Genomic DNA, 13,118 nt, shown 5'->3' on the forward strand with positions numbered 1-13,118 from the left:
AGATCAGTGATGCTAGACATCCCTCAATGTGTGGACCTACAGTCCTGTATAAGGAATTGTCCAGCTGCTCATTTATTTAGGTAGAAAATTATTTGCAATTATCTGAGGCCCAAACCTAATTTTATTTTACATTTAAACACAAAGTTTTATTTTTTCATGGTTTTAATGCACACAAAATTAACCAGGAACACAGTTACTATGTACTTTGTTTTGTGGTAGCTTGACTGGTCAGGCTGTTCATGATCTTGGAACAGACTGTGCAAGTCTGTATTCGAAGGTTCTTGCATTCATTGTGATTCTTAGAGGCGAACATCTGACTACATTATGTTTTACACTTTAGACATGTGAACATGTACATATTAAAATACATACTATTATACTACAAATTTTATTTCTCCCTTATATCTTAATTAGGACATTATATTTTAAAATTGTGTATAGATGTATTATTACCTACTAATTTCATTTTAGGATAGTTAAGGAGGCGTAAAATATTAGTTGTAAAGGAGGTAATTATCTTAAAGGACAATTGAGGAGAGGAGGGGCAGCAAAGGTATTTAAAAAGTAAAAGTTCAGCATGGTTGCTAAAGTTGCTTTGATTTCTTTCTTTTGGCATTAATGAAGTTAATATTTACAACTGGTTGTCTGAATTAATATCTGTTCTTTTGACACATAGGTGACTTTTTCTTAAAAAAAAAAAGTTTCAAAGAAAGAACTGCTCTTAGGAATATACGGCATCACCTTTAGTTCTCAGAGCGTGCCTAAAAGTTCTAGTACCTTTCATATGAACATTAAATGGTATGGCAAGAAGTTTAATTCCTTACCTTTTAAATATTGAAATAATACTCTGAATTATGATTAGTACCTTACCAGCAGGATGATTATATATCTTCCAAAGTGGGATACTTCTAAGAATGAAGGAGATAGCATTAGTAATTATACTGGGACTGCGGGCTTAAACTGGGAACTGTCCTGCGTAAAACAGGACATATAGTCACTCTACTCCTCTGGTACACTTCATTATTAAACATTTTTTTATTTATTTATAGAGGTTTGGAATTTGGTATAGGCTTAAGTACGAAGTTTTAGCCTTGAGGATAAAAAAGGAAGTAAGATCTGAATAGGCTTTGAGACTTGAGTTTGAGCTCTGATTTCATCTGTCATGTGATGTTAGCTGAATCACACAGCCTCTGGGATCAGTCACATTGGTCATTGGCCACCATCTCGGTGAAAATTTTTATTTTATTCCTTAGTTCATTTTTTAAATTGGGCACCAGAGTAGGGGTTCAGGAATCACCGTTCTTGGATTCTGCCTTAACATTCTAAATCAGTAATATTTTAAAATAATGCAAGGACAATTAACTATGCAACGTATTCATTTTATTAATGGTAGAAAATATTTCCATAGATGAATTGATGATGTCTGATATATGATCAACTTGGATCACATCATAGGTGATTCGTTGATTGCCTCCTTGATTAAGGCAACCAATCCTTTATGAGATTTAACCTCAGTTGGTATACTCATAATAGAATGGTAATTTCTGAGAATAAAAGTCCTTTGGATCATAATACTCTCATTATATAGCTACGGAAACAGATTTGAGAAGCTGTGACTCGCCACAAACAAGATCAATAGCTAATCACAAAAGTCAGTTTCATAAATAATAATCTAAAGTCATACATTCTGAAATAACCCAAAGTTACTTCGTCCCTGATCTTCCTCTGTCTTGGACCTGTTCTATAATTCCAACCTATCATATACAGCCTCTGAAAAGTCCTCTCAGCCCACCCGTCAGCTCACATGAATTAGGACTTTCTTCTTGAGTCTTGAATTTTACTTTGATTTCAATCTCTTGGGGTAACCAGCCTAATTAAGAGATGGGTATTTTCTGGAGGCTTTATTCTTCTTACATATTATGTCAGTGGTTCTTTGTACTATATATAATACTTGAAGTTGGGATGTTAGCTCTTACTGTTAGATAAATGTTCCAGTTGTTAAACAATAATATTGCCCTGTATAATATTAATTCTTTTGTTTTGTTTTTTTTTTTTTTTTACTAATTAAAGTAAATGGCTAACTTAAGGCCAAAGCCTTCTCTCTCTTAGGTGTGCTCCGTTTTAGGATATGTATTAACCTTTTTTTTCCATAGGGTAGTACTTAGAAATGCTAACTCTAGTTTAAGATTCTGGCTCCGTTTAATTAACTGTATGACTTTGGGCAAGTTTTTGACTCCAGTGTGATTTTATTCATTTGTAAAATTGTCAGAATGGGTTTTTTGTGTATGTGTGAGGAAGATCAGCCCTGAGCTAACATCCGATGCCAATCCTCCTTTTTTTTTTTTTTTTTGCTGAGGAAGATTGGCCCTGGGCTAACATCCATGCCCATCTTCCTCTACCTTACATGGGACACCACCACAGCATGGCTTGACAAGCGGTGCGTCGGTGTGCGCCCGGGATCCGAACCTGGGAATCCCAGGCCACTGAAGCGGAGCGCACGCACTGAACCGCTGCGCCACCAGGCCAGCCCCTCATAATGGATTTTTTGTGTGTAAATAATACATATAAAGTCCTTAGAATGGGGCTTGGCACATATTGAACACTTGAATATTTGTTGAGGAATGAATATAGTGTAATCTTTTTGGGTAATATGTGCTGATTAAACTGATAAAAATAAATGGATAGTGACTGATATATGTACCCTAAAGTTAGAGATTGAACATGTTAATGTTTTATTAATGAGTTTCAATAAGCTGGTAGAGAGGAAATTGAAAATCCTTAGAACATTTTTTATTTCTTGTTGATTATTTTCCTTATATTTTAAGGTTCTTCATCAGTTACCTACTCTCTTAAATAAATCAGTTTTGTATATAAAGAATAAGCTATATAATGAAGGATAACAACAGCTCATTTTGTCTGTAAAACAGAAATCACTTTTAAATAAATTAAGACAAAAATATTATTTTAGTTTGTTGCATGCCATGAAATATTACCACTGAAGCCAAATGAATTGTTTTAGAAAAGCTGTTGAAGTGATAGTAGAATTATTATAAGCAAAAATAATTCACTCCTAGAGATAGAATTAGCATTGGGGTTTTGTTATTCTTCCTAGCTTTTCTCTAAGACATGGGGTTGAAGAAAAATAGTTAACTATACTAAATTTGCATCAATATTATTTCTTGACAATTTCATTTCTTATATAGTTCTATACAGCTTTTGTGATATAATCCTCTTTGTTATTCCCATCCTATTTTTCTGAGATTAAGCTTATTCTAAGGTCCTGTAGCATCTCCTAATGTGACCTGTATAATAACTTTATTCTTTCCTCTGGTTTTGCTCATATTTGAGTTTCTGTGGTCTAGAATGTCCTCAATTACTAGTCCATCTTATAATTTTGGGTAGTAAGTACACTGACTTCTTTACAGATCTCTCAGATTCTCAAAAAGGAATGCACCTACTTGGATTCTACCCCTCAGCCAAGTAACACGGTCAGTGCTGGAGGGAGCCCCAATCTTAACTCTCCAAGCCTCTCAGGATCATAAGACTTGCTGGTTAAAGAGTTAAAAAAGGGATCTCCTGCTTAATTGACAAGAATAACATACAGGAGAAATTAGCGGGGGAGCTTTTAACTCTGTATAAATGTTAAAATTGATTCCCTTCCTCTCTCCAGTGACTTTATTTGGAAAGATTTTCTTATTAAGGGAGCCACTTGTCATTTTGGTTTTTTGTTTCTGATCTGTATTGATTTTTTTGTATATATAATTTAAAATTTTTTTACAAAAACATTGTGCACCTAGGCTATATACTTTAAATCCATTGTCTTTTAATTGGGCTAAAATATACATCTCTACTACTGATAGCGTATGGAAAGACAGAATTATTCTGTACCTGTTGTTTCCTTCACAGAGAGCTAGTGGCATCTGACAAAGAACCATGATACCTGGCTGAAACTCCAGGATGGAAGTAATGCACAAGTCACTTTATTAAAGCCAACACTGTAAATCGTACGTAATGGCTATATGCAAACTAGTAATCAAAGTTAATAATTTTGGAAAAGAAAAGTTTACAGTTAGCTCATAAGTGGCTGTGTAGTTACTAATGCAGTATCTGGTTAGCAACTTTCGGAATCCTTGGAAGGCCAGTGTGCCAGTGAGTAGTAGGACAGTCCTCGTGAGCACGCCCACATCTGGCTCCAGTGACTAAGGAGGGATTAGTGCTAGAATCACATTTCTTACCTCACCCTACGACCTCATTCTAGTCACTTTTCTCAGCCTCTGCTGCCACACTTCTACCACATTTAATCACAAAGTGCTAGGTTTTAAAGGTACCGACTATTTTTTTTTTTTTTTGAGACTGTAAATAATGTCTTTAACAGAGCTGGCACCTTTTTGGAGATCTTCTGTGGGATCTCATCTTAATTGACTGACTCACTGGGAGAACAAGAAAAGTCAGAGGCACTTTATTTGACATTCTATTATAGTTCCTTAGTATGGTACAAGCAGAGGTGATGGTTCCTGTAGTGTAAATACTGTGTTTGCATTGTTTGATCCCACTTCTCAGAATCCACTCTTAATTTTTTAAAAAATAGATAGCAATGACTGTGAGTCAGCTTGAGATTCAGAAGCAAGTGAACTTTTTTGTGGCCGTCTCACTGTTGCCCCCTGCCCCCCACAAAAACCTTAAATTCAGGTGTTCCCTAGAAAAATAGTTTTTAAATTGAAAGTCATCCATGATATATAAAAATGGTATTAGAGGAAAAAAAATTAAAGTAGTACGATTGTCTAAGATTCTGGGAAAGAGTTTCTCAGATTTGTTTTAATAACTTAAAATTGTATTGGTGATGTTAAACAGAAGAAATTATTACAATCTGATCCTTCGATTATTTTTCCACTTAAGAGCATGGTGATGAGGAAGCAGCATTTGTTTTTACACTTACTTTTAGCATTTGGGTGTCGCCCTTAATGACACCTATTCCTGCATTTCTGGCCCAGCAACTTTCCAAATTTAAGCCTCAATTTTGATACTTGCCGCTTTTATAATGTGTAAACTTCTGGGGCTTAGTTATGTCATTTTACTGTAATATTAAGTTTAACTTGCCCTGCGCTTCAGACCCTTAAAAATTTTTTTTTAACCTAAACATTTTGTGAAAATTAAATTTAAGGATTTAAAATATTTTAAATGGTTTTCTGTTTATTTCCTTTAAAATAATTTATGGATGTAATCATTGCATTTTGTTTGGGCCATTTTAAATCAGATAAATAACAAGAAAGTTCTTGAGTTAGAACTGCATTTTCTAAGCTTTTTCTTATCCATAAACCTTCTTTTATTTCTTCAGTAGTATATTTATGTGAATTTAAAACAGTTTTACTGGGTTATTCTCCAAACTTACCAATTTTATGTCATAGTTTGTATTTTTATATAACATTAACTGGTAATATCTGTGGCTATTTTTCCAAAATGTAAGCATAATCATTTTTTCACTAGTTTCACTTTGCTTGTATCAGTCATTCTCAAACTTTGCACCTAGGTGGAGGAGTGGGAACACCTGGCTGGCTGATTATCTCTAACATTTACTCAGCACTTAATATATGACACTGTCCTATGCTTTTACATCTATTTGTTTTTACTCCCAAATCAAGCCTATGAGAGATGTAGGTATTAGTATCTTAAAATTTTATGAGAATTTTTTTCTACTCTGTAATATTTTTTAATTCAAAAAGATTTTTAAATTACTTAGCATTGAGTAAAATTGATAGTCCAAGAAGATACCATATTTGTCTTTTGTGACTTTTTATACTGTCAGCACACCTTGTATAAATATCTCAGTTTGAGAAGCACCAGCTCACTGGATCAAGTGCCCATTTCTTTGTATGAAATGGGGGATAAAAGACATACTTAAATACTAACCCAGTTTTTTAAAATGGTAGTATACAGTAGACCTGACTGTCAAATTGCTATATGAGTTTCTAGACCTCTTACTCTCCATCCCTGGACTTAACCTTGTTTTGGAAGGGCATTAATCTGCAGAGGATGCCGAGTTAGCCTTGCTCTGGGCCATAATGACTTACTTGTTCTGTAATTATTCTCTTCTTGATATCTTAAACATTTTGTTTCCTCTCCCTAAGTGATTGCACATCCTCATTTTCTAACTGCTGCATGTCTATTGTTCCTTCTTGACAAGTCAAATATCCCTTCCCCAGGGAAGCCTCTCTAACTAGTGGCCATCTCCAGCAGAGCCAGATACTCCCTCTCTATGCTTCCGTAGCCCCTTATTCACGATCTCTTAATGCCTAGTGTACAATTAATGGTGTACTTACCCCTTTCTTATTAGACTGTGAGCTCTTTGAGGGCAAGGATCTTATCTTGTGTTGTCTTATATCCCCTGTGGTCAAATAGGGTGCCTGGCATCTAGCAAGTATCAGGAAATGCTTGCTGAGTGAATGGATGAGTGCACAGACAGGCTGCTTCTGATTAGTGTTTGGTGTAATCTGGCTTTATCATTAGAAATTATAACTTGCTATGAGCCAAAGCATTCAACTAATGGCAATCACCTGAACCCTGTGCTTCAAGTCCAGGGTGGTATGGTGTAGAGTTACTGTGGTAGTTAATGATTCAAATGCATGTTATTGTGAATTCTTGTCTGTAAAGAAATAGCTTTTTATTAGTGCCTACTGTTTTATCTTATTTCTTTCAGGAATTGTTGGATAAATATTTAATAGCCAATGCAACTAATCCAGAGAGTAAGGTCTTCTATCTGAAAATGAAGGGAGATTACTTCCGGTACCTTGCTGAAGTTGCGTGTGGTGATGATCGAAAACGTAAGTATATTTGGTTTATGAGTTAAATTTAGAAGATAAAAAAGGAAGGGAGGATAAATGGGACACTATGACAATAGTCTGTGTAGTCTTCAGGCCCTTTGTAACTTTACAAAACATCTTGGAATCTATGTATAAAGAAAATTAATAGTGTTACCTTATGTTCTCTAAAATGAAAATACAGTCATGAATTTATGTTATGTACCCTTTAAAAAATTTAAACTCATAAATTCTCTGATTATATTCTGATAAGATGATATTAAAAAACAGGCTTCATCTTTTATGCTTTAGAATTTGGTTCACCATATTTTTAGCCCCAGAGTTCTTTACATATTTTTTGAGTGATTCTGTTGTGTCCCATGGCCTTTAGTGTCATTATACCTTGAAACTTAAGATAACTGGAAATTACATATAGAATATAGAAACAGGATGTTGTACTTTTTCTATTTGACATATTAATTTAACTACTACCTATTTTGAAGGATCATAACGTTAACTACTAATTATATATAACCAAATTTCTGAGGAGGAGAAGTGAGATGAGAGTATATAATTTGTCATAGAAAACATAGCTATGGGAAAAGAGTAGCTAAATTGCTGAAACTTGATTGTTAAAAAACCAAAAAGTAAATATATTAACAGTGAGTTATCTTCTGGAGCATTGGTAGCTGAGTATAATATAGGTCCTATCCAATTCTGTGTATGTGCCTGCTACCAAATTTATCAAGCAAGTCCTAGGTAGAGGTATCACTTAACTCCTTATTTTTTTCCAATAAGTTTATTATTTTGTTTTTAATTTTGCCCCATCCAAAAAGAGTGTACTCCCACAAATAGTTACCATGATCTCCTACCCCCACAGAGTTATTAACTGAAAGTGAGACAGTTTTACCATTCCAAATATCAGTGTAATTGAAGATATAAAGAGAAGACTGTTGGGGCCCGCCCCGTGGCATAGCGGTTAAGTGCGCACACTCTGCTGCTGTCGGCTTGGGTTCAGATCCCGGGCGCGCACCAACGCACCGCTTGTCAGGCCATGCTGTGGTGGCGTCCCACATAAAGTGGAGGAAGATGGGCACGGATGTTAGCTCAGGGCCAGTCTTCCTCAGCAAAAAGAGGAGGACAGGCATGGATGTTGGCTCAGGGCTGATCTTCCTCAAAAAAAAAAAAGAGAAGACTCTTGTGCCCTTCTGGAACAAAATCTGTATACTAAACTTACTATGTTATTGATGTATAATTTCTGTTGCCATACAAATAAGCAAAATTGAACAGGACAGATATTTGCATAGAACTGAACATTTAAACGTCATCAAGTCAAAGGGATGTCTTTGGGAGATTGGGACATAGCTCCACCATTAATCTGATTAACCTTTTTGGCTCATTGGCATTTTCTAGTCCTATGCATAGAATACTCTAGGAGTCTGGGATTTGTAGATAGTCTGTATTTACAGCCTAGGAGCTGAGACACTTTACTACTACTCATTGAAGTGCTTCCATATGTGCCAGACAGCCAGAGCTCCTTAGTATGTGAGGGCTAAACCAGCCATGTTTAGATCAATAAGTGTGCCATTTCAGAGGAAGGAAAATGCACACATTCAGGCCGTAAAGGGATAACTTAGTTTCTGTTGTCAGTATTTCTATGGCTGTAATGAATGGGCCAGTGGCCTCACTTAGAAAACGTCAGAGCATGGATATAATCAGATTAGTGTTGGCAATACTTCCTGAACGTTTTTTTCAGGAAGATGACACTTTTATCAGGCCAATAATCAAACTCTGGGCAGAGCAGATTTTGTTCTATATATGACACTTTTAGATTGCCTTTCACAAATATGTCTTAATACCAAGGATCAGTATTGTTTCTACAAATACATCACAAAAACAGAGGTTTTGGTGGTGATGATCTTTGTAAAGTGTTTTCATTATTTTGGGAATGGGTATTACAGCCAATTTTTTTTTCCAGCTTTATTAAGATATTATTGACAAATATCAGCCAAATTATTTATTTTTTGTGTGTGAGGAAGATCAGCCCTGAGCTAACATCCATGACAGTCCTCCTCCTTTTTGCTGAGGAAGACTGGCCCTGGACTAACATGCGTGCCCATCTTCCTCTACTTTGTATGGGATGCTGCCACAGCATGGCCTGACAAGCAGTGCATCAGTGTGTACCCGGGATCCGAACCCGGGATGCCAGCAGCGGAGCGCGCGCACTTAACCGCTGTGCCACGGGGCCGGCCCCATCAGCCAAATTATGTTTAATTGCTGCGTTTCCAAGTAATAAAATTAAAGGACGTGAAAGAAGAAAATTGCTTTAGCCCCAGAGGTGGGAAAGTCTTATATACCATCTCATGATTTTTTTATTAAGCTGATTATAAGCAAACAACGTTGTAAACTAGTTTTTAAATACCCAGTACAAGAAAATGTTTTTGGTTTGCTACCGTGGTTTTAAAAGAAGGCTACAGAGAAAACTCTGTTCTACCAAGAGCTAGTATCATATGTTAAAGGTGTTAATGTGCTGTATACTTGATGGATATTTTCAGTACCATGCTTTTTTATTTCATTTTTTCCCTTCACAGAAACAATAGATAATTCCCAAGGAGCTTACCAAGAGGCTTTTGATATAAGCAAGAAAGAGATGCAACCCACACACCCAATCCGCCTGGGGCTGGCTCTTAACTTTTCTGTATTTTACTATGAGATCCTTAATAACCCAGAGCTTGCCTGCACGCTGGCTAAAACGGTAAGATGTGTGTCCAGAAACACCTTCTTTAGCTAAGGTTTTTTGAGATAACAAGTATGTTAATTTCTAGGTATTTTACTTGGATATCCAGGAATGATTTCTACTATATTTATTTGGATATTTCCTCCTTTTTCTTATCGTTATGACAACCTACCATTACCCCTCAACACCTTCCTCTCTCCCAACTATGGTTATAACAGTAATATCTGTCTAAAGAGCATAATGGTCAGAGTAATAAAAAAGTTAGATAGAAATGTGGAGGATTGGACACTAATGCCTGCTGGGTTTGGTTGCTAGAGTAGCTGCATTCCTCAAAGTGTTTTAAAAAGGGAGAGTACAGAGAGGTTTTTGCAAATAAATACTGGTTCTTGCCTGCAAGAAGTGTATTAGGTATAGCTTCTGTGCTGTGTGTCTTGTGAAAGAACTAAGAAATGCTTGTTTACTGATTAAGTGCATATAAGTTTATAAGTTTCGGATCATAATCATAAGCTCTTAAACTGAGAATCTGAGGAAATGATTCCATTGAGTTTTGTTTTTAATTGATGGTAGAACATAAAGTGGATGTTCACCCATGGTTTGTAATTGTAAACTAACCAGTTTTATGTCAATGCAAATATTGTTTACCATGGATATTATTATTTATTAGGCTTTTGATGAGGCCATTGCAGAACTTGATACACTGAATGAAGATTCATACAAAGACAGCACGCTCATCATGCAGTTGCTTAGAGACAACCTAACAGTGAGTTGTTCGTTCTTTTACTTCCTTTTCAGGAACAGCAGTACTTATATTTTATTTTGGGCTCCGTATCTTTTGGGGCAGTTATATAAGAGCTACACTTTCTCTTAGAAAATGAATATATAGACACATAAATAAAAGTATTAAGTGCTCGTTAGTATTTTGTATAGGACAACTGTTCCTTTGTAGGCAGGTGTTCAAGTTGAATAGGCATTTTTTTTCAGACCTTCCTGAGAAAGTACTAAGATCGTAGGAACTCTTAATAGTAACATCATTGACTAATTCATTGGGATGAAGATGTTGATAAATTATGTTAATGCAATTTATGTGGTTTCAGTATTTTCTTCCTTTGGGCAAATCAGCTATAGCAAGTTAGGGACTATGTAGGTATCTAAACTTTCCTAAAATCATGTGAAGTGCCCTATGCCAATAAAATTTTACTTTGTGAACTGTACATGATATTCTACAGGCATTTGATAGGGAGAAAACTTGCACCTCAGTTTAGTCCCCCTCTGCCTCTAGGCCAAAACCTTTGTTTTGCTTGTTTGTCTTTTTAAATATGTTTTTTCTTTTTTTTTTCTCCCTACTTCTTGGATAGGCAGATGTTGAGGGGAAATGTAATGGAGAAAAAATACAGGTTGAGCTTTATTGAGATTCTTTTATAGGTTCAAGTAAATTGGATATGTCAAAACCTTCGACAAAATGTGGGAGAAGAGAATACACCTTTTAATATAAGTGTCGTTTTCCCGGCCCCCTAGTTTGATGCTTTATCTTTTGCTAAATAGGATTTTTTTATATGTATATCAGCGCCATATCTGTTCAACTTTGCTGAACAGGGAAATTATGAAGACACTTCATTCCCAGCCATTAGAAATCCTTGCAGTTGTGTGGTAACAATAGAAGAATGATCAGCATAAATAGCTTCTATAGAAGAAAAGCAAACTGAGCAATTATACCTCTTCCCAGCTATACCATGGAGCTATATTATATAAGATTCTAGCTTTTCTAAAATTGCAAGTAGCGTCTTGGTGTTGGTCTAATAGAAGTCCATTTTGTGAGCTATTGATTATAGTCAATATATATTGACTATTTCCTTCTTCACTTCATCATTCCATCCTAAAATTAGAGAGATGCTTGGAGATCAGTTTTATTTAACATCCTATTTAATTCAAGAACCCTCTCTATATACCTTCATACACACATGCTGCTTCCCTATAACTGACATCACCCACTCCTCCATTTAACTCTGTAGCAACACAAAGTAAGCCTGCTTCTTTTTCTACATGATAGCCCTTCAGATACTTGGACACCGTTACTATGACCATGGTTCCCTCTGCTGATAAAAATTTTTTTGTCTCATTACTCTCATAAATTATCTTTTATTAGTGCTTTTAAGAAGAGCCTTGGGCTGCTGAGAATGGAGAGGACATTAAATTCTAAGGATATTACCTTGTTTTTTCTGAAATTATAGTACTTTTAAGTTAAAGAATAAGCTTTAAACATACTCAAATAGTGTATATGTGTGTGTCATTTTGTATATGCATAGTGAAAGGTCTACAGAATACACTTTGGGAGGAGTTGATGGTATTTGGGGTTTTGAGAAATATAACTTCCAGTCTTAGTCATAGTCTCTATTGTTTGAATAATTTACCACTCTCAAAATTACATTTTGATATAACAATAGGACTTGATATAATTCTCAAGTGTAGAAATAGTAACTTAATATGATGCTTTTTTTTTCTAGTTATGGACATCAGACAGTGCAGGAGAAGAATGTGATGCAGCAGAAGGGGCAGAAAACTAACTGCATACAGGGTATCGTCCTTCTTCCCCTCAAGAAACCTTTTTACACATCTCCATTCCTTATTCCATTTGGATTTCCTATAGCAAAGAAGCCCATTCATGTGTATGGAATCAACTGTTTATAGTCTTTTCACACTGCAGCTTTGGGAAAACTCCATTCCTTGATTTGTGTTTGTCTTGGCCTTCCTGGTGTGCAGTTACTGCTGTAGAAAAGTATTAATAGCTTCATTTCATATAAACATAAGTAACTTCCAAACACTTATGTAGAGGACTAAAAATATATCTGGTATTTAAGTAATCTGAACCAGTTCTGCAAGTGACTGTGTTTTGTATTACTGTGAAGATATGAAAATGTAGTTAATTACAATTTAAAGAGTGTTCTACATAACTTCTTAATTTCTGCATTCCCTCTCTTACTCTTCTTCAGGGGTTTCCTTTCAGTAAGCAACTTTCCCATGCTCTTAATGTATTCCTTTTCGGTAGGAATCCAGAAGTATTAGATTGAATGGAAAAGCATTTGACGTTTCTGGGCTGGGGGTCGAAAATTGAAATGCCTCCTGTATCATATCTGATGGAGGTCTTGTGTATCTGTGACAACAGGGAGTTTCCTATTCACTCTTCATTTGCTGCTGTTTAAGTTGACAACTTCCCTTCCCAATAAAAATTCACTTACACCTCCTGCCTTTGTAGTTCTGGTATTCACTTTACTATGTAATAGAAGTAGCATGTTGCTGCCAGAATACAAGCATTGCTTTTGGCAAATTAAAGTGCATGTCATTTCTTAATACACTAGAAAGGGGAAATAAATTGAAGTACACAAGTCCAAGTCTAAAACTTTAGTACTTTTCCATGCAGATTTGTGCACATGTGAGAGGGTGTCCAGTTTGTCTAGTGATTGTTATTTAGAGAGTTGGACCACTATTGTGTGTTGCTAATCATTGATTGTAGTCCCAGAAAAGCCTTGTGAAAATGTTATGCCCTATGTAACAGCAGAGTAACATAAAATAAAAGTACATTTTATAAACCA

General features: G+C 35.6%; 1 protein-coding gene across 2 annotated transcripts in view; it reads left to right on the top strand.

The window, feature by feature from the left end:
• Window positions 1–13,118, top strand: part of YWHAQ (tyrosine 3-monooxygenase/tryptophan 5-monooxygenase activation protein theta) — a 37,923-nt gene extending 24,805 nt beyond the window's left edge. For both annotated transcript variants that reach the window (XM_058551832.1, XM_058551833.1), the window contains exons 3-6: window positions 6,695–6,818; window positions 9,386–9,549; window positions 10,196–10,291; window positions 12,033–13,118. In XM_058551832.1, coding sequence (XP_058407815.1) covers window positions 6,695–6,818; window positions 9,386–9,549; window positions 10,196–10,291; window positions 12,033–12,092 — 444 coding nt within the window. In that variant the 3' untranslated portion in view covers window positions 12,093–13,118. The remainder of the gene's footprint in view (window positions 1–6,694; window positions 6,819–9,385; window positions 9,550–10,195; window positions 10,292–12,032) is intronic.

The sequence above is a fragment of the Diceros bicornis genome, chromosome 12 (assembly GCF_020826845.1).
Source record: "Diceros bicornis minor isolate mBicDic1 chromosome 12, mDicBic1.mat.cur, whole genome shotgun sequence".
Lineage (NCBI taxonomy): Eukaryota > Metazoa > Chordata > Mammalia > Perissodactyla > Rhinocerotidae > Diceros > Diceros bicornis.